Source organism: Ochotona curzoniae, unplaced genomic scaffold (genome assembly GCF_017591425.1).
Source record: "Ochotona curzoniae isolate NIBS_2020 unplaced genomic scaffold, NIBS_Ocur_1.0 scaffold_4506, whole genome shotgun sequence".
NCBI lineage: Eukaryota > Metazoa > Chordata > Mammalia > Lagomorpha > Ochotonidae > Ochotona > Ochotona curzoniae.
In genome coordinates, this window is record NW_024467119.1 from 77,293,752 (window position 1) to 77,312,510 (window position 18,759).

Here is an 18,759-nt window from a genome sequence, read left to right on the forward strand (position 1 = left end):
GTAGCAATCATGTCTTCCAGGTCACCAGGGTTCAAAAATTCCATTGCCGAAACACCAGTTTCAAATATCACAAACCTTTACATAAGCATTATCTAACACAAAAAAATAGTTCACTAAGGGCATTTTAGCCTAGCACTTTAGTTCCCCAAAGATCCAGCTGAAAAGGCAAATAGGCCCTTGAACTTTATCAAGATAAATCCCTGGCACCCACTTATCGCCAGAGAGGATCTTCAAATTAGATAACAGCAAGAATGTTGGCATGAGGCGCACAAACACCTTCCTCTTCCCAGAGGCCCACCGCCTGGCAGCCTTTCAGCAGGGCTTCACTCAGGGAGCTGTTACTCTAAACTTTCCAGTGATTGCTTGCAAGTTGATAATTCTTAAGATATGAGGAGAGTTGTGATTTCTGACACAGCATTCCTGAGATAAATACAGGATCAGAGGGAGGCTTTGAAATTCCCAAAGATATTCCATAGGTCCATGGCTCCGTGAAAGGTTTCAAAAGGTGCCTCTTGCTAAACGTGGAGGGAAACAGAGCCCTTTGCTTGCCATCTGATAATATGTTAAATGCTTACCAGACATCTTAAGTTGCACAGAACATTCCAGAAAACACTATCACTAAAATAACCCTTTGTGTTTTTCTTCAACAAGCCCTCTCTAAACTTTCTAAACCTGGTTTCCTAAAAAAGTCCATAATCTAGCCACTTAAACAAGACCTCAGTAAGTATTGATTGATTACTACTTAAAAATAAATGCCAGACATAAAAAATTTCGTCGTTCAAAAAGAAAACCAATGCATTTGACTATATGAATAATATGTAAATTTTAAAATGTAACCTTACTGTTACTACAGTTCTAGAACTCTAGCATTACACATTTAAACAAATTATAAAAACAAATTATTCAAAAACCAATGATCACTGCTAAGTCTTGCCACTGATATAGCCGTTGTCCCCAGCTGTCGGCAACTGTGCAGGTTGCCTTGTACCGAGCAAGTGCTCCACTACTGGGAGAAAATCAACGAATAGCTGGTTGGCAATCCCACCTTGGTTAAGGCGAAATTCGCATTAACTATGGCAGTGGGTCATCATAACTGTCTTTTTTTGAATGTGTGGGTATGTGGAGAAGGAGGAGACCACCAGGCCAGGAATACCATCCCAGCCCCCAGGCTGGGGCACTGGAGATCGCCCAGGGAAACTGATCTGGGGACGTACCAGAGTTGGAGCAGCTGATGGCATGTCTGACGGGGGGTGGGGGGATGAGTTTGGGGTCTTCCATGATCCCCGCCACTGCATTCGCAGGCAGCGAAGAAGCTGAGACAGAATGGTTCAGAGGGGATTAGCCGGCGGGCATGTCTGGGTCAGGCAAAAAGGTACCCACCCAGCCCAAATGTGAAACCTGGCCTGGACTGAACAGCATCAGCTACGGCCTGCTGGCAAACTGCAAAAGCTGGGGCTCACAGGCCTGGCTGGAATAGGACGCAACACCCGCTGGCACACATGAGAACCCAAGGATAAGCTATGGGCCGTGCCCAGCTGGGCAAGGTTGCAACACTCACCAACAAGAGCAGAGACTGAGGGTGTGCCATGCCAGACAGGGTTGAAGCATCTATCAGTACACACATAACACAGGGCTAGGAACAGACCTGATACGGGAACTCTGGGGACTCCCCTGCTAGGCAACAGATCCCACCAGTGAGTGCAAGAAACAGAGGTGGGGGACACACCTTTCTGGGCAAAGATGTAGCACCCCAGGCATGCTTGTGGGTCAGGGGGTTAACCAGACAATAACCAGCCTTACCCACTGGCATTCACGAAAGCCAGAATGGGTGGGGACAGGCCAGGCTAGACCTCAGTACCCACCAGTACACATGAAAACCAAGTCTAGGGGTGGGCCAGTCTGGGCTAGGCTGTAACACCCACCAGTGAGAACCAGAATGGGTATGAGCCAGCAGAGCTAGGCAGCAGCACCTACCGGCAAGTGCCAGAACTGAGTACCAATGATGTCAGGCTGAACAACAGTACTCTCTGGCAGGTGCAGGAACTGGGGCCAGGAGCAGGTCTGGTGGGGGAATTGTGGATGGATACTCCCCCGCCGAACTTCAGCTCCACTGGTGACCATCAAAGAAACTTAGAAAAATATCATTTCAATGTGTGATGAGAGTAAACATCCTCAGAAGTGAGAAAAACCTTCCTGCCATGTGATAGGGCACAAGTAGCAGAAACAACATCACTTCTGGGATACTCCTGCCAAAGTCACATTAACCTAAAAACATTAACTCTGATCCTCAGGAAACATTACAAAAATATAACCCAGAGATCATTAAATAAGTAAATAAATAAATAACTGTGCTCAATTTCCAAAGTGTCAAAATCACTAAATTCAAGAAAAAATTGAGAAACTCTTCTTCTAGATTCAAAGAAATCAAGACACATACAGCAAAATGCAAACACATAATCCTAAACCGGTTCTTTGTACAATAAGGAATATGGTGAAGCAATTAGTAAACACTGGATGGTATCTGAACATTAAAAGGTAAGGATTGCGTTATATTAATTCATTATTTCAACAAATATAGTTTTATAGGAAATATGAAGTATTAGAATAGTATTATATAATGTGAAATTGCTTATTTCAATGACTGAACTATATTCTATATATAATATATAAGAGTATTCAAAGGTGACAGATTTTCATATTAGCCACTGTTTTTAAATGTCTGATGAACAATAACTGGGCTAGAAGTTCCATGAATGAAAACTTCTTTCAAGATAAAAATATTGATTTTTGAGAGAATACGTTTAGTCATTCTAATATGTGCCCTATAGGTAGATTTTCAGGGGAAAAAAGTAACAATAGTTAGCAAACGGCTTTCTAGGGCAGCAGAAATAGCAATAAGGCTTTCCCCAAACACCAGACTCTGAACACCCTGTAAACTCTCACATCCACAGGCCAAAAAGGAGGGAAGCCATCTGACAGAGCAAGCGTGTCCCAACCATTACAATGGCAATAAAAAATTTACTCAACCGCACAACTCATCAACATAATCATGACTTTAAAAACTTATTGGTGCACTAATAAATGAAGACCAGGAAGTGAAAATAACAATTTTTATAAGTTGGTCAAAGTACCCTTTCCCACTACTGAAGCAAACTAGCATTACCAGAGTCAAACTGAACTCCTGATTATGCTTTCTCTTTCAAAGGTATGAAAAGAAACAGGTGAAAACAAGACTCGGTACCTGTCAAAAGATCGGAACTCCACAGACTGCTCCATGGACAGATCGCCCAGGGCTCCCAGGCAGGCTGGCGGCAGGAGGGCAGGCTCCCCTGGGACCCCGTCTGCCGGCGTGTTTACCAAGCTCCGCAGAATGTCCTTCACGTTGACATTTTTTGAAACTGGGACTGGTGGTGTAACCTTGTTCTCCAACTCATTTCCTCCATCACTTCTGGCTTCCTGAGATTTATTGACTTCCAGAGAGAGAGTGCACAGCACCTCACTGATTGCATCGGGACCTGTGCTGACACTCGGAGGTGCTGCCTGAGGAGTCACATTCACGTGGCTGCCTGCACCCGCCGAGGCTTCCTCCCCGAGGCCCGAGGCCCTCTGAGCAGAGGATGGACCTTCAGATTCTTCCACTGACGCTGCTGTGGAAGGGCTAAATGATGTTGGGGTGTTTTCCGCATCTTACCGAGAGAGAGAAGAAAAGAACAACAAAATGTATTCACAACTAATTTAAGAAAGTGTAGTTAGCCATAACAATAATCCATTAAATTTTGAAACGTTGTTATCATGTTATAAAAAGCAAAAGCTAATTACATAATCATCAAAATATACTGGGTGATTGTACCTAAAATCAAACTAGAAAGTATGATAAAAATATATAGAATTATATTAGCTACAAACGAATTCTAACAAACAATGGACAACACTAGGCAAAGCTCAAAGTCACCGGCTTATAAGAAAGACCCTAAGATGCTTATAATAAAAAACTTCTTAAAAAAGATTTATTTATTTTTATTGGAAAGGCAGATATAGGGAGAGGAGAGACAGAGAGGAAAATTTTCCATCTGCTGGTTCACTCCCCAAGCGGAACCAATGGCTGGAGCTGAGCCAATCCGAAGCCAGGAGCCAGGGGCTTCTTCTGGGTCTCCCACATGGGTATAGGGAACCAAGGCTTTGGGCCATCCTCACCTGCTTTACCAGGCCACAAGCAGGGAGCTGGATGGGAAGCAGGGATGCTGGGATTAGAACCAGTGCCCATAGGGGATCCTGGCACGTTCAAGGGGAGAACTTTAACCATCATGCTATCACGCCGGGCCCCCCCTTAAAAAAAAAACTTCTAATGTAAACATGTTTTCTACTGTTGAAAACCAATTACCCTCTATAAGCATAATTAAAACAATACTTAAAATCTACTTCAACACAGCATATCCTTTCTTCTATATTTAACTTTTATTCTCTTCAATTGGGTTTTCAAGGCATTCCAACAAAAACACACTCACTGGGGCCCATACTATGGTATAGCAAGTAAATCTTCTGTCTGCAGAGCCAGCATCCTATATGGACACCGGTTCAAGTTCCAGCTTCATGTTAAAGCACTTGGGAAAACAGTGGAAGCTGGGCCAGCTGGGCCCCTGCATCCACATGGGAGACCCAGAAGAAGCTCCCAGTTTCTGGCCTCCAACTGGCCCAGCCCCAACCATTACAGCCATTTGGGGAGTGAACCAGTGGGTAGAAACCTCTTTCTCTTTTTGAAACTCTGCCTTTTAAATAATTAAATGAGTAAATCTTTTATGAAAATTCAATTACTGCAGCAAGAATTTGACGCAGCAATGAAAATGCCATTTGGGTCACCTGCTCCCTGTGGTGGAATGTCTAAGTTCCAGGCTCAGCTCTACTCCCACATGCTAGCGTGCATCCTGGGAGGCAACAGTGAAGCCTCTGGCGCTTGGACTCCAGTCACCCTGTGGGAAAGGTGGGGTGAGCTCCTAGCTTGGGCCCCAGTCACCCTGTGGGAAACGTGGGGTGAGCTCCTAGCTTGGGCCCCAGTCACCCTGTGGGAAAGGGGGGGTGAGCTCCTAGCTTGGGCCCCAGTCACCCTGTGGGAAAGGTGGGGTGAGCTCCTAGCTGCAGGCTTCAGTCAGGCCCAGCCCCAGCTGTTGTGAAAGTGTCTGCATGAATCGCTGTATGGCTTTCAAATACTTAGGCCATCCAATACCTGTGCCTGAGGCAGCAGCTGCTAAGTAGGCCCTCTCACCTCAAGACACTTGCTCAACTTGGCTTGTGGGACACAAGCCTCTCGTCAGCTATCCTTCTGCTACCTCACTGGCTGCTCCTCCTTAATGTCCTGTACTTCCCAGTTCTCCCACCGTGGTTAAGTTTGTTTTTTTTTTTTTAAGATTTTATTTTTATCACAAAGTCAGATGTACAGAGAGGAGGAGAGATGCAGAGAGGAAGATCTTCATCAGATGATTCACTCCCCAGGTGACTGCAAAGGTGGGTGCTGAGCCATCCGAAGCCAGGAGCCAAGAACCTCCTCCAGGTCTCCCACGCGAGTACAGGGTCCCAAGGCTCTGGGTCTTCCTCCACCGCATTCCCAGGCCACAAGCAGGGAGCTAGATGGGAAGTGGAGCTGCCGGGATTAGAACCGGCACTCGCATGGGATGCCGGCGCATCCAAGGTGAGGACTTTAGCCACTAGGCCACTGCGCCGGGCCCCAATTTGGTTAAGTTTTAAGGCCTCAGCCTTCAATTCTTACCTGATTGTCTCCATTTACCTTTATTCCCTTACTGACTTAGTTCCCTCTCAAAGCTTTAACTAACATTTAATTCCCCGCCCCCTCCCAAATCAGCCTAACTGGGCTACATCTGTTACAGATTCCAAGACATCCAAACATCTAAACGGATTTTTTTTATCATTTTATCTTTGCTTAAAAATTAGTTTCACCTTTAGTTATTGGACAACATAATAATTCTTGACTCCCATTTTTCTTTCCAATAACCCAAACCTAATCCTTAAGATAGTTAAAAGTCATGCTTTCATTATTACTCAAATACATCCAACATCCTGCTACCTCATCTCGAAGCTGCCTCCTTGTCCATGCCAACACCACCTCCTGCCTGGATTGCAGCAATATTCTCTCAACTGGCTGGGGAAAATGTTAACTTTAATCATCCACCTTTTGCCCCATGCCTGCCTCCTGGTCATTCATCTCCTTGAGACAGTTCTTAAAACTAGACTAGACTAGGCTTAATGTACGTAAACCAATAGAGGTGGAAGAAAGAAACACTGCGCCAGTGCCAGGCCCAGGTTTAACATCTCAACAGCTTTAGTTAGCATTCCTAGAATGCCTGAACAACTCTGAAGGGAATATAGCTGATTCCTGCTATCCTTGCTAGGAAATAAAGAGAGAACATATGTAAACAAAGAGGGCCTCCAACCTCATCGAGGGAAACAGGAATCCAATCGAGAGTAAGTCTCAAGGCCCCAGACATATAATCCCAGCTCAACTGTTTCAGCCAGTTCCAACTCATGGAGCCAATCCAGCTGAGGCACTGGAAGAGTCAGTACAGGTGCTACCTTGGACTTTCAAGAATCAGAACACATTCTCTACAATAGGGATGAGCCATCCCCTGCACCCCATTCCAAGCCAACTGGCCAAATTATAAACACAGGACTCGTGGAGCAGTGGTACGAAGTCAGCAAGCTTCAGAGCAATGCATCACGCTGTACACAGCAAAGACGGTGGCTCCTCCTCCAGGGCACTTCCTCCACACAGAATCCAGACTGTCACGGAGATGCATGCCATGCTTGGGACTCCTGGACTCAACCCCCACCCCACCTCCAGGATTTGTCATTTCACAAAATCCCATCTCTCCTAATCATTCCCAACATTTTTATCCTGTTCAAGCCTTTCCTTTTCTTACCACTTGGATCAGCTTTAAAACACCAAACTATTTATTTATTACAGATATTTATTCCCCACCCCTTCCCACTAGACTATCAGTTCTATGGGTGCAAAGACGTTTTTCTGCTCTGTTCTGGAATATACTCAAGTACCCAACAGGTAATACAGATCTGCCAAGTAAATGAACAACCCCCTCTGGATGACAGTTACAGAAACAGCTACAGTAACTGCTTATCTAGCAATACTGTAATTGAAAGCTACTGCTAAACTCCAAACTACTTCAGTTCTATGTTAATAAGTTTGTCTCTCCTAAAAGAATATGCATCGGTTATTCTTCAAAAACAAATGTTAAATCAAAATTTTCTACTCATTATTTGCACAGGATAAGAGTTGCTCATTTACTGCTTAATTTGGTGGTTTAAAAAAAAAAAAGACCCAAACTGCAGTTTTAATTAATTAGATAATAAAAATGTATGCTTTCACCTTACACTTGCATAGATTTAAATTCCAGAATAAATTTTCAGCTGTAAGTAGGTTACACTGTGCACAAATTCTGGGTTCCAGGGAGTAAAACATGGAAACTTACCAGGGAGAGACAGACTCTCATTCTCACTTCCAGTCTCCTTACATGACTGGCCCCGCCTTTCATCCTGAGGTTCCAGAATGTCTCTGTACTTGGAGACCATGAGAACAGAGATGAAGTACACAACCGCCAGAGCTAAGAACTGGGCCTGTTTGCTATCCTCCTAGGAAAAAACAAAAGGATTGGTCATGTCACTATTAAATCACAATTTTTAACTTTATTTAACACTACAATTTCTAAATATAAAAGATGCCCACAAATCATTTAATATAAACAGAACTTAATGCATGATTATTCATCATGTTATCAAGTTATAAGTCTATTAGTACTCGTAAATTCACCTAGCACAGATTAAAAATGAAAAGGGAGAAACTGGCATTTGTTTTTTAAGATTTATTTATTTCTATGTGAAAGTTGGATTTACAGAGAAGAGAGAGATTTTTCCTTCCCTAGTTCAATCCTCAAATGGTCATTAAGCCAGAGCTGTGCCAGTCGGAACCAGGAGCTTCTTCTGGGTCTCCTATGTGGGTGCAGGGGCCAAAGGCCCTAGGCCATCCTCCACAGCCTTTCCAGGCTATCAGCAGCCAGCTGGATCAGAAGTGGAGCAGCCAAGACTAGAACCAATACCCATTTTCCCTTTCTTATGAATTATCACACTTTCCTATCATAACACCATTCCTTTGCCACATGTTTCTGCCAAATATTATAACCACTGCTATTGATATTCATATTAAAAATGCAAGCAAATAATTTGCTTGGTTTTAATTTCTTAATATGCTATGGATTACTAATGCTTATCTAAATATTTACGTAATCCATTAATGTATTCAGTGTTTACTAACTACCATATGAAGTTCACAGTGGCTTCTGACTTGGCTTCTGACTCCACATAAAAAATCTCTCATAGATGTGCACATTAAAATCTCAACTCCTCAAACAGAATTGTTTTCATTAGTAATCTACCATTTACTGAACAACCATTGTGAATTAAACACTGGGCTCTACAATTGACATATATTCACAAGTTTGAGCAAGATATGGTTTAGAGAAGCTTTATGACTTATCTAAGGGCTTACAGAATGTGACAAAGCAAATCTGAACTCAGAGAAATTAAAAATATTATCTGCAAACTTCAGGACAATCATTTCTTTATATCCTTAGTCTTTAGTCATTTCCTTTTCCTTTTCTTTCTTTTTAAGAAAAAAGAACTTTATCTTAGTAGGAATATAGGCAGTATCTATAACAATAGAAGCCATCTGTTTTTTCTATCAAGGTTCCATACGCTGGAAGATACTGTTTATTTAAACATGCTTGCATACTGGGTTTGAATTTGATCACTGACTAGTGCTGTTGACTTGAACAAGTTACTCAAGCTCTCTGTGCCTCATACTCCTCATCTTATCAGACGGCAATTCAAAAAGCACACGACTTCAGAAAGCTTTGGACTTCAGGAATGTATCAAGAGCATGTACAGTGTTTCCTGCATAACATGCATCATTACTTTCAGCAACACCACGCTGATAAACTAGCCCCACTGATACAGAGAATCTTTTCCAATATTCTACAATTCTAAATTCACTGGCAAGAACACTGTTTTCTTGGCCCTCTGTAACTTCTGGACCGATCTATATCACAACATGCTTATACTCTCCATACTTTGGGGCAGGGAGGAAATACATATCAGCTAAGAGAAAACTTGGAATACCACGACTTACGATGTCTCTGAAAACAACTGCCCTAAGTCGATTAATATCCATGTCTTGTAGCAGCCTGCCAAGATCTCTTACTGGAGATATCCCACCAGCCACAACGTCCACTGGACTCTATTGAAGACAAAAGGCACATACATACACATCACACCAACACAGTTTTTCTTTTACATCAATGCATTTTAAAAAGTAAACACAGCATTCTAAGGACGAGAGAAGCCTGCAAATATTCCTTTTTCTCAGTTGTTTCCCACACATCTTCTTTTGTAAGGGGAAATGGAGGAGTAGACTGGGAGTCATACTGAAAAAATCGACATCTCTGAAGAAAACGGTATCACAGAAACAAGTAAAGTAAACATTTAGAAAAGTAGACAAGATTAAGTACAAGCAAATCTTCACTGTGTATTTAAATACAAATATTTGAATGTTAGGACCACAGCCTAAAATAAGTATTTTAAGCTCTCTGTCAGATTTACTTAACTTCATGTTGAAGTGAAGAAACTAGTTCAAGGGCTTAACTGTAAAATGTGAGCACGTTTCTTCAAATGAATTATTCAGGATGCTTACCTTCGCTGCAGATTTTCCCACTGGAATCAGACCGTGCAATGTTTTCAGGACTTTCGCTGGATCTCCCCTAGATTTCAACTGTGAGTGCTGCTGACATTCTAAGCAGTTTCTCACGGCTACTGCACAGACTATAATTCATTTTAATTAAGATCGGGAAAGAAAACAAAGTTATGCTTAAGATTATGGAACTGATAAAAAAAATCACCTATATCTTTTATGTAACATTTCATTTAAAAGAGACTACCTTCAGCCAATTCCTAAAATGTGTCTAGACTTTGTAATGTCGTGTTTGCTGCCTGCTCTTGATAGCTTCCTTACTGTAGGCCCAGTTATGATATATGGAGGCAGTACAACCTAGTGGTCTATACTGTTAGGATCCACTAACACATAATCTGTTCTGGAATCGCAGACCAAATTAACTAGAACATTCTTATATTAAGAAAAAAAAGAATCAAAAGGACAGTGGAAGAACCACGCAGGACAATATTCTTTGATTACTTTCATTAAAATAAGATAATTAAGCTGCAAACTTAGTTATTAGATCATGCTATTAATAAACACAGAAGGCACAGCATTCCCTGGGAGTTCTACATAGTCTAGCTTCTACTGGCTTTTATTAAAACTGTGTAGGAGATGCAGGAAAAGGAAAAAGGAATCTCATTCACATACAATACAAAATTACCTCTTTAAAGCATACGTTACTCAGATTATTTAGAAATTAATGCTGATTTTTAAATGATACACTATTTTCCTAGCTTCCTGAATAAAATGAAGCACTGCTAAGATAGCCGTGTACTTTCTATTCTAAAAAGACATTCTCCTTTTGGGAAAGTGGAAAGATTTTCAAAATAGCATATACAGGAGTGGCTGTGTGGCCTAGCAGTTAAGGCACCCGCCTCCCACATCAGAGTGCCGGGTTTGATTCACAGCTGCAGCTCCTCACTCCACCTTCTTGCCAACACAGACACTGGGAAACAGCTGTGACGGCTCAAGCAATCGTGCCCACGGGAGAGATTGGAACTGCATTCCTGCCTACTAATTTCTGCCCCTGCAGAGCCCCGGCCACCGGGGAGTAGACGAGTTATAAGGAAGTGTTTCATTTCTTTCTCTCTAGTTCTTGCTTTCCATCTAGCATACCCTACCCGCAACACCACTCATCCCCCAGGCTCTCCAACTGTGTGTGTGCGTGTGTGTGTGTGTGTGTGTGTGTGTGTGTGTGTGTGTGTGCATTTCTCTCTGGTTCTCAAATAATGTGGCACACACAAAAGCAATATAAAGTCTGAATAATCTAGCTATAATAGTACTGGAAAGTGTAAGAAGTATAACAGGGACAGGAAGGGAACTAGACAAAAATATATTCAAATTCTTCAGCAATTAACTCTCAAATTTTAGATACGTTTCTCAATCTCTAAAATTCTCATGAATAAAAAAGAACAAAATTTTGTATCCAAAATGTCAATAGACAAAAAATGATAGCTTCTATTTTGGTATGCTAAATTGAAGCTTTAACTAAAATTTCAAGAAACTATCTATATATACCAAGCTCCTTAGCATAGCCTAAGTCTGCAAGAATTCTGAATGACATTTTGAGTAAAAGTAACTGCAGAAAAAAGTCTACCACCATATGTAACAGTTTATGCAACATACGTTTGCTAAAATTTAAATATAAAAAATATTGCTTTAACTAAGTTTTTCACTCTTGATGTCTTTTGAGGGGGCTCAAAAAGCTCATGGAACACAAAATTACAAGATACCATGGGGGTGGGAGCTTGGCTCAGCAGTTAAGGAGCTGGCTAGGTTGCCAGCATTCAATATCCAAGTTCCACCTCTGATTCCAGCTTCAAGATTGCAGTTTCAATGTGGGTAGGTCCCTGCCACCCCATGTGGGAGTTCTAGAATGAATTCCTGGGCTCAGGCTTCTAGGGAGTGAAAGAGCAGACAGTTCTGTCTCTATCAAGTTATATATATGTATATAGATATATATTTTTAATTTTTAGAGAAACCAATAAAGAAAATGTGAACATTCCATGAACTTTCTCATAGATGTCTTACTTCTGACCTGTCTTCAGATGGCCTTGGTTTCTAAAGATTTGTTTCTACTTCTTAGGCCATCCATTCCCCACCATCTTCTCTCCATTAAGCAAATCATTTGACAAGGTTTCAGTACTTTCAACTAAATATACAAAATGTTGTGCAAAACAGAATTTATTTTAACATCATTTAAGGAAGTTCAATTAAGAAAAAAAGTCATTTTTGCATATTTTTGTTATTACCTAAGAAAGAACTGCCTCTAATCAGAACACAAATTTCAGCATTTTATAAACTGCTTTAACAGCACCATTAAATAAAGACTGAGCTTGGATACTGCTGAATTAGGACCATGTAACTCTAAATTGTCTCTGAGAGAAGCACCAACATCTCAGGGGATTTGACAGATGACTTTAGGTCTTCTCCTATATCCAATATAATCTATTCTGTATTTTAACAAGACTCTTATGTGATTCTTACTTGTGAATTGCCTTAACAATTGAGGAGCATTACCTTAGAGTAAAATGAGGTTTGGGAACTCAGGGGAAAGAAGAATGCAAACCAGAATAAAGTTCGTACATTGATCAGGTTATATCCTTCTTCCCTACTATCCAATTTGGCCAATTACTATGCATAGTGCATTAAAAACTGGTCACAGGTAGGCACTGCGCCTAGTGGTTAAGATGGCAGTTAGAATGCCTACATCCTACTTAGGAGAGCATGGAAGCAAGCACCAGCTCCCCATTGGCGTCCTGTTTAGATGGATCCTAGGAGGCAGGAGTTAATGGCTCAAGTTTTCAGTCCCTTTCGATCAAGTGAGTAACAGACAGAGTTCCTGGCTCCAAGCATCTGGGGAACAAACCATTGGATGAGACCATTTATATTTCTTTCTGTCTTTCCCACCTCTACTTCCCCCCCACCTCTCTCTTTCTCACCCTCATTCTCTCTCCCTGTAGCTCACTTTCATAAAAAAGAAGAAAAATCTAACCATCTGATAAATGACTATCACATATTTTCTCACCAATGAAAGAAACTTGGATTACTGAAAAAAAAAATCTGACTTACATCCTAACAGGTTTAAAGCACTCACCAAGTCGGAGACATTGCCGTAAAATTCCTCCAGATGACATGTTTTTTTCTGCTTCAATTTCAGTAAAGCCAAGAGAACTTGCAAATATAAGCACATCCACCAGGCTAATAAGCCTCTGCAAAAATGTCACTGAGGCTTCTATCGAAAGGCCTTGAGTAGGTTCAATATTCTCCAGCTCATGCTGTAAGGAATAAAGTTTGACATTTATATCTATATTCTGAAGAAAATCTAATTTTACCAGATATAGTTCCCAGATTTCTTAAATTTTATTGGAAGTCGGGCTTTCAGAAAACTAGTACAACAGAGTGATTTATGTAGCATTTTTTAAAAGGGAGCAATGGAATCATGTGGGGAAAATACTGCCAATCATTCTTCACTAGCTCACTCATCCCCAAGGGGGGGGGGGGGCCTGTTTAGTTATCTCATTCCTGGAACAGATTGTGAAGTCCTTCACATAATTATAAAAAATCCTGATCCTGCTGATTAACAGCACGTATGAAACCTAGGAACCTGCATATTCAAGTTTCAATCAATAAGGATGTATAACACACGTTTCACACCAATTTTATAGAGTAGGGGAAGTCCTTACTGTAGCCGATGTAGCAGCTGAAAGCAATGGCAGTATACCCCCACAAGCCATGACCATATTGTCCATCACTTGAGAGATGAGATGAATTGTGTTGTGTACAAAGATGACATTATCACTGCTATTCACGAAGTCCATAACTGTCTTTGTTGAATGGCTGTCCAAAGACAAACGATGTTTACTGATAAAGCTAAAGAAAGGAAATCACAATTTGCCTGCTTGAAGGGAGGAAGGACATGAAGGTGCTTTGCTTCATCTTGTGAACCAAGGGAAGATAACTAGTGCAAGGGATATTTCAGGGCATAAACCTCTTGCTCAGAAGTGGGTCATTTCATAACAGCAGTTATTATCCATGGCTTCTTTCAGAGCCAAAACATACACTCACTTTATACTGGGTATAAAAAGCAAAACCATATTCTACTCAAGAGGAATAAAACTGAAAAGTCACATGGCAAAACCTAGAAGGTGAACAGTGCTGAATGTGTTACTCTAATAAAAAATGAATTTTCAAGATCAGTGTTGTAGAGCAGCAAGTAAAGCCATACACAGCCTGCAGTGCAGGCATCCCATACAGGTGACAATTCAAACCCTGGCTATTCCACTTCTGATCCAGCTCCCATCTGAGGCATGTGGAAAGCAGCAGAGGATGCTCCAAGTGCTTGTGTCTCTGCCACTTGTCTGAGAGACCCACAGGAATCTCCTGACTCCTAGTTTTGCTCTGCTCCAGTCTAGGTTGCTTCAGGCATTTGGGGACTAAACCAGTGGCTGGAAGACCTCTTTCTCAGTCCCTCCCCTTCACCTTTCAAACAGAGGATGGCAAAATATATAGGCCCCTGCACTCACATGGGAGAACAGAAAAAAGAATCTGGTTCCCAGCCTCATACTGGCCTATCTCTGATCACTGCAGTCATTTGGGGAGTGAACTAATGGATGGAACACCTCACTCTGTCTCTCTCTCTCTCTCTTTTTATTCTTTCAAGTAAAATAAATAAATCTTTAAAAACATAAATAAGTAGAGCAGCGGACAGAAAATCCCAGAGCCTATGGAACTGTATCATAAAAATAATAATAAATAAATAAGTAAAAGACACTCTTATAAAAACTGAATTTTTTACCAACATTTTCTTAGATAATGTCATAAAATGGTTCTAAATAGAGTAAAAGTTGTATAGGAACAAAAACACATTAGGTACTGTTAAAATCACAGGTCATACAAGGAAGAATAATCTGAAATATACAGATATTTTATTCTAAGGCACAAATGGATTTATAGAAAATATTATACTTGAATCTGAATCAGCACATCTAAGAATAAACTCCATTTAATAGACAGACCTACCTTCTGGTAAGTTCTATGGTTTAACACATGCTACAGAAAATCTTAACAAATTTTTTTTTTAGCAAAAAGCTCTGGTTTTCATTTTTGCAATCCAGACAGGGATTCCATTCTTTAAAAAAATATATATTTATTTATTTTTATTTGAAAGGAGGATATACAGAGAGAAGGAGAAACAGAGAGGAAGATCCTCCATTCGATGGTTCACTCCCCAAGTGAGCACAACGGCTGGAGCTGAGCCAATCCAAACCCAGGAGCCAGAACTCCTCCAGGTATCCCACATGGGTGCAGGGTCCCAAGGCCTTGGGCTGGGCTCGACTGCTTTCCCAGGCCACAAGCAGGGAGCTGGATGGGAAGCAGAGCTGCTGGGACTAGAACTGGCAACCATATGGGATCCTGGCGCGTGCAAGGTGAGGACTTTAACCACTAAACCATCACGGCAGGCCCAGGGATTCCATTCTTAGCAAGGAGAATAAAAGTCACTTTGGTAAATCCACCCATATAATAACATATCTCTTATTTTTCAAACCAAGCACCTGGATTTAACTGCACAACTCTGACATATGCCTCTCTAAAAACAAAGACTATGCTATATATTTAGTTTCTGTAATAAATACAATAAACACACAGACAAACCTTCTCCACATCTGAATATCTGTTTCTATGGAAAATAAAAGATCAGTGAGCAAACGCTGATGCATCGCAGACCACTTAAACTCAGGAACACGAAACATGGTGGATCTGGAATCCCTCCTTTGTCCATTGACTGCGTCTGGGACTGGTGCTTGGGCAGGCTGCTCCTGTTGCCTTGGCATCTAGTACAGAAATTTTTAAAGTAATAAAATAAAGAAAACCTAAAAGGTAGGCACTAGAAAAATAAAAAATGTAACAGCTATGTAATTCACTGCATAGATAGCCTACACGCTAGGACACTCAAGAATCCAATCAGTGATTGTCAAATGATTCATGAGCAATAACAGCATTGTGCCACACTGAAAGCAAAGGCATCAAAAATGCTCAACTGTAAGCATTCAACAGTATGCACTTGGAGCTACGTGAGCATTACCACTCACGTATCATTGTTTGAAAGGAATCAAGTAGGTCTTAGTTTTCAATTTCATATAAATGCAGTAGTATTTATAATCCAGTGATTATTTAAATCAAAAACTGGTTAAAACCAAGAACAAACAAAAATAATGACAGAACTATGAAGAACAGATAAAGCAAGAAGAAAAAAGAAGGTAGAACAGTGAATGAGTTAAGTGAGAGATGAAATCAACAATTAGAACACGAGTCGGTATATATCAACTAAAAAGATGTCCATCTGGAAACGTCACATTTTTAATTCTGATGATGCCTTGGTAAAAGCCATAACCTTAATAAAGAACTGTCACTTAAGGAACCCACACTAACGGCTACAGGCTGTGTTGACAATTTGAAACTACTTCCACATGCACTCTACTTACATAATTTCAAAGAGAACACGAACCAAACACAACACAAAATAAAAATGCAAGTATGCACACTTGCCCTATTTGAACTCAGATCCAACACACTTGAAGAATACAGTATCTTTATTCACCTCAAGCGCGTGTCGATTTGGTTGAGGGGCTTCCATGCTTGTACTAGCCTTCAACTCCAGTTTCTCCGTGTCGGAAGCAACACTGGAAACATCCAACTTGGCAATCCTCGGCTCAGCAGCCGCAGAAGCTTCAGAACTATTACCAGGACCATTGCTAACTAACTGAGCTTCTCCAGCGGAGGCGGCCGTCTTCTGCCCTTCCTCCAGGACCTGCTCTGTGCCAGACAGCACAGTTGTAGGGGACACAGTCGTTTCTCTAGGAGGAGCTGGGGACCCTGCTGCTGTCACAGCCAGGGATGCAGGATCTGCCGAATTCGGGGCTTCACTACTAGCTGGTGCATTGACCCCAGGTTCTCCCTCTTGCAGGATTATTTCAGATGCAGCTGGAGACACACTGTTATCTTGGCCCTCCGTGGGCAGACTGGCGTCCTCAGCAGGACTACTTTCCACCTTCAGTTCCACGTAATCGTCATCTTCCTCCTCTCCTAGAGATTTATCCAGTAATTCTGGCATTTCGGAAGCATCCCCTTCGGAGGGAGAGCTCACTGAGGCTGTGCCTTCACTGGTGGTGATGGCATCCTTGGCAGCTATTTCCAGAGCCTCGGAGGAAACAGCCTCGGGTTCTCTGAAGTCAGCAGATGCCTCTAGCTCACCTGCACCCATTGGCTCATTTGTCAGTGTTTCTTCCAAAGTGACTTCTTCATCCACTAACAGCTGATCTTCTTGCTCAGCTTGTCTTTCTTCAAGAGAGGTGCCCTGAGGCTGCAGGTCAATATTAGATGAGGTTTCTATGGAACTAATGTTCTCAATACTTGAGTTCTCATCACTGTTTTGGATCAAATGAGGAGAACCAGGGGAATCCTTCATGTGTGATTGCTGGGACCCCACTGAGACAGAGATGGCAGGAACTGGACTTGAAGAACACAGCCCCATTTCTCCATCAACCTTTCCATGCTGTTCCCTCAGTATACTGGCAAGGTTCTCTTTGTGTATTTCAAAAGTGACCTGGATGAAAAAGAAAAGTGCCATTAGTCATATGTGCATTAAAATTATCACACCATAACAAATATAAACCTTATCATCAATTTTTCAAATACGCACTTTACATAATACGAAAACTATTAATTTCCCTATAATGTGCCTATTTTGTAGGACAACAAATAAAACGTCAAGTCACAAAAAATGTAATTGTTCAAGCTGATACATGGCACAGTATGAAACTGAAACAAGAACATATTTAGTCTGTTCTTGAAGACATGCAGAAAAAAAAATTTACTCCTCTCTGTAACTTGTACTAGGATCTACATACACCTTATGGACTGAATCATATAGTTTTGACTGCAATGAAAGTTTCTATTCCCATGATTTGTCCTCAGCAGAAATTTTTTTAATAAACAATTATGTTGCTATAACAGATCTTCATTTATCTACTAAGATATAAAACCTATTTGCTTTTTAGCTAAATGCTTTTAACAATGAAAGAAAAAACAAACCTTCCCTGAAGATCCACCATTATTCTGAAAGTTGAATTTGTCAAAAATTGTCTGAAAGTTCCTGTTCATTCATCCATGCAGCCATTCTTCCCAACACATAAATAATTGCTATGTATAAGGAAATTAAAACATTTATGGGATACTGGAATTAAAAGATGCTTACTTTGAAGCAAAAAAAAAAAAAAAAATGAAATTCATGCAGATTATTTATACTATGCTTTATTCCATTAACTTTTTGAAAACAGCTCATATACAGATTTCAGATTTTTTTTGCACTAAAACACTTATCTTTTAATTCCATTACTCCATAAATTTATCGAAATGTCCTCACATTCAGCATTTTGGATTTTCCATATTATGCTGCCTTTACTCAAAAATAGAGAAAAAGGTTAAAAAAAATCACTGTTCTGTGATTGCTGAGATTTTAGAATTTATCATTACTTCTCTCACCTCTTCAACAATTATTATCTTAAAGTCACTGCTACGGGATTCATATTAGTGTTTCAATAGGAACCCTAAATTCTCAAAACCCACAAACAGGAAACAGCAGAAAAAGTACAACACATGCAGAAAATAATAGTTTATCAATGTTAAAAGTGTTTCTTCCTGTAATGCATATTATCATTATACATAGTAAACTGTGTAGTAAATCTTTACTGAGCATCGAAAATACTGGTATGAGATAACAGGGTTTAAAAAAAGCTAATTTTTTTGTGTGTAGAAAAAAATCCACTAGCCTTTTTGAGTCATATAAATATATGAGTCAGAAAATGTAAAAAATGCATGCTGCAAAAATTCCCTTACATTTTTCCTTTCTAAGCTCAACATGGTTGACCTCTACCTTCGGAGTAGAGCAAACCAGGGAATATTTCTGA

At 40.7% G+C, this 18,759-nt stretch overlaps 1 protein-coding gene across 4 annotated transcripts in view; it reads right to left on the reverse strand.

Annotated features, from left to right (window-relative positions):
- Positions 1–18,759, reverse strand: part of LRBA (LPS responsive beige-like anchor protein) — a 633,639-nt gene that overhangs the window by 470,676 nt on the left and 144,204 nt on the right. For all 4 annotated transcript variants that reach the window (XM_040967344.1, XM_040967342.1, XM_040967341.1 and 1 more), the window contains 8 exons: positions 16,392–17,396; positions 15,446–15,624; positions 13,477–13,630; positions 12,888–13,068; positions 9,770–9,897; positions 9,209–9,316; positions 7,497–7,656; positions 3,242–3,686 (listed from right to left, as the gene is read on the reverse strand). In XM_040967344.1, the coding sequence (XP_040823278.1) occupies positions 3,242–3,686; positions 7,497–7,656; positions 9,209–9,316; positions 9,770–9,897; positions 12,888–13,068; positions 13,477–13,630; positions 15,446–15,624; positions 16,392–17,396 (2,360 nt within the window). The remainder of the gene's footprint in view (positions 1–3,241; positions 3,687–7,496; positions 7,657–9,208; positions 9,317–9,769; positions 9,898–12,887; positions 13,069–13,476; positions 13,631–15,445; positions 15,625–16,391; positions 17,397–18,759) is intronic.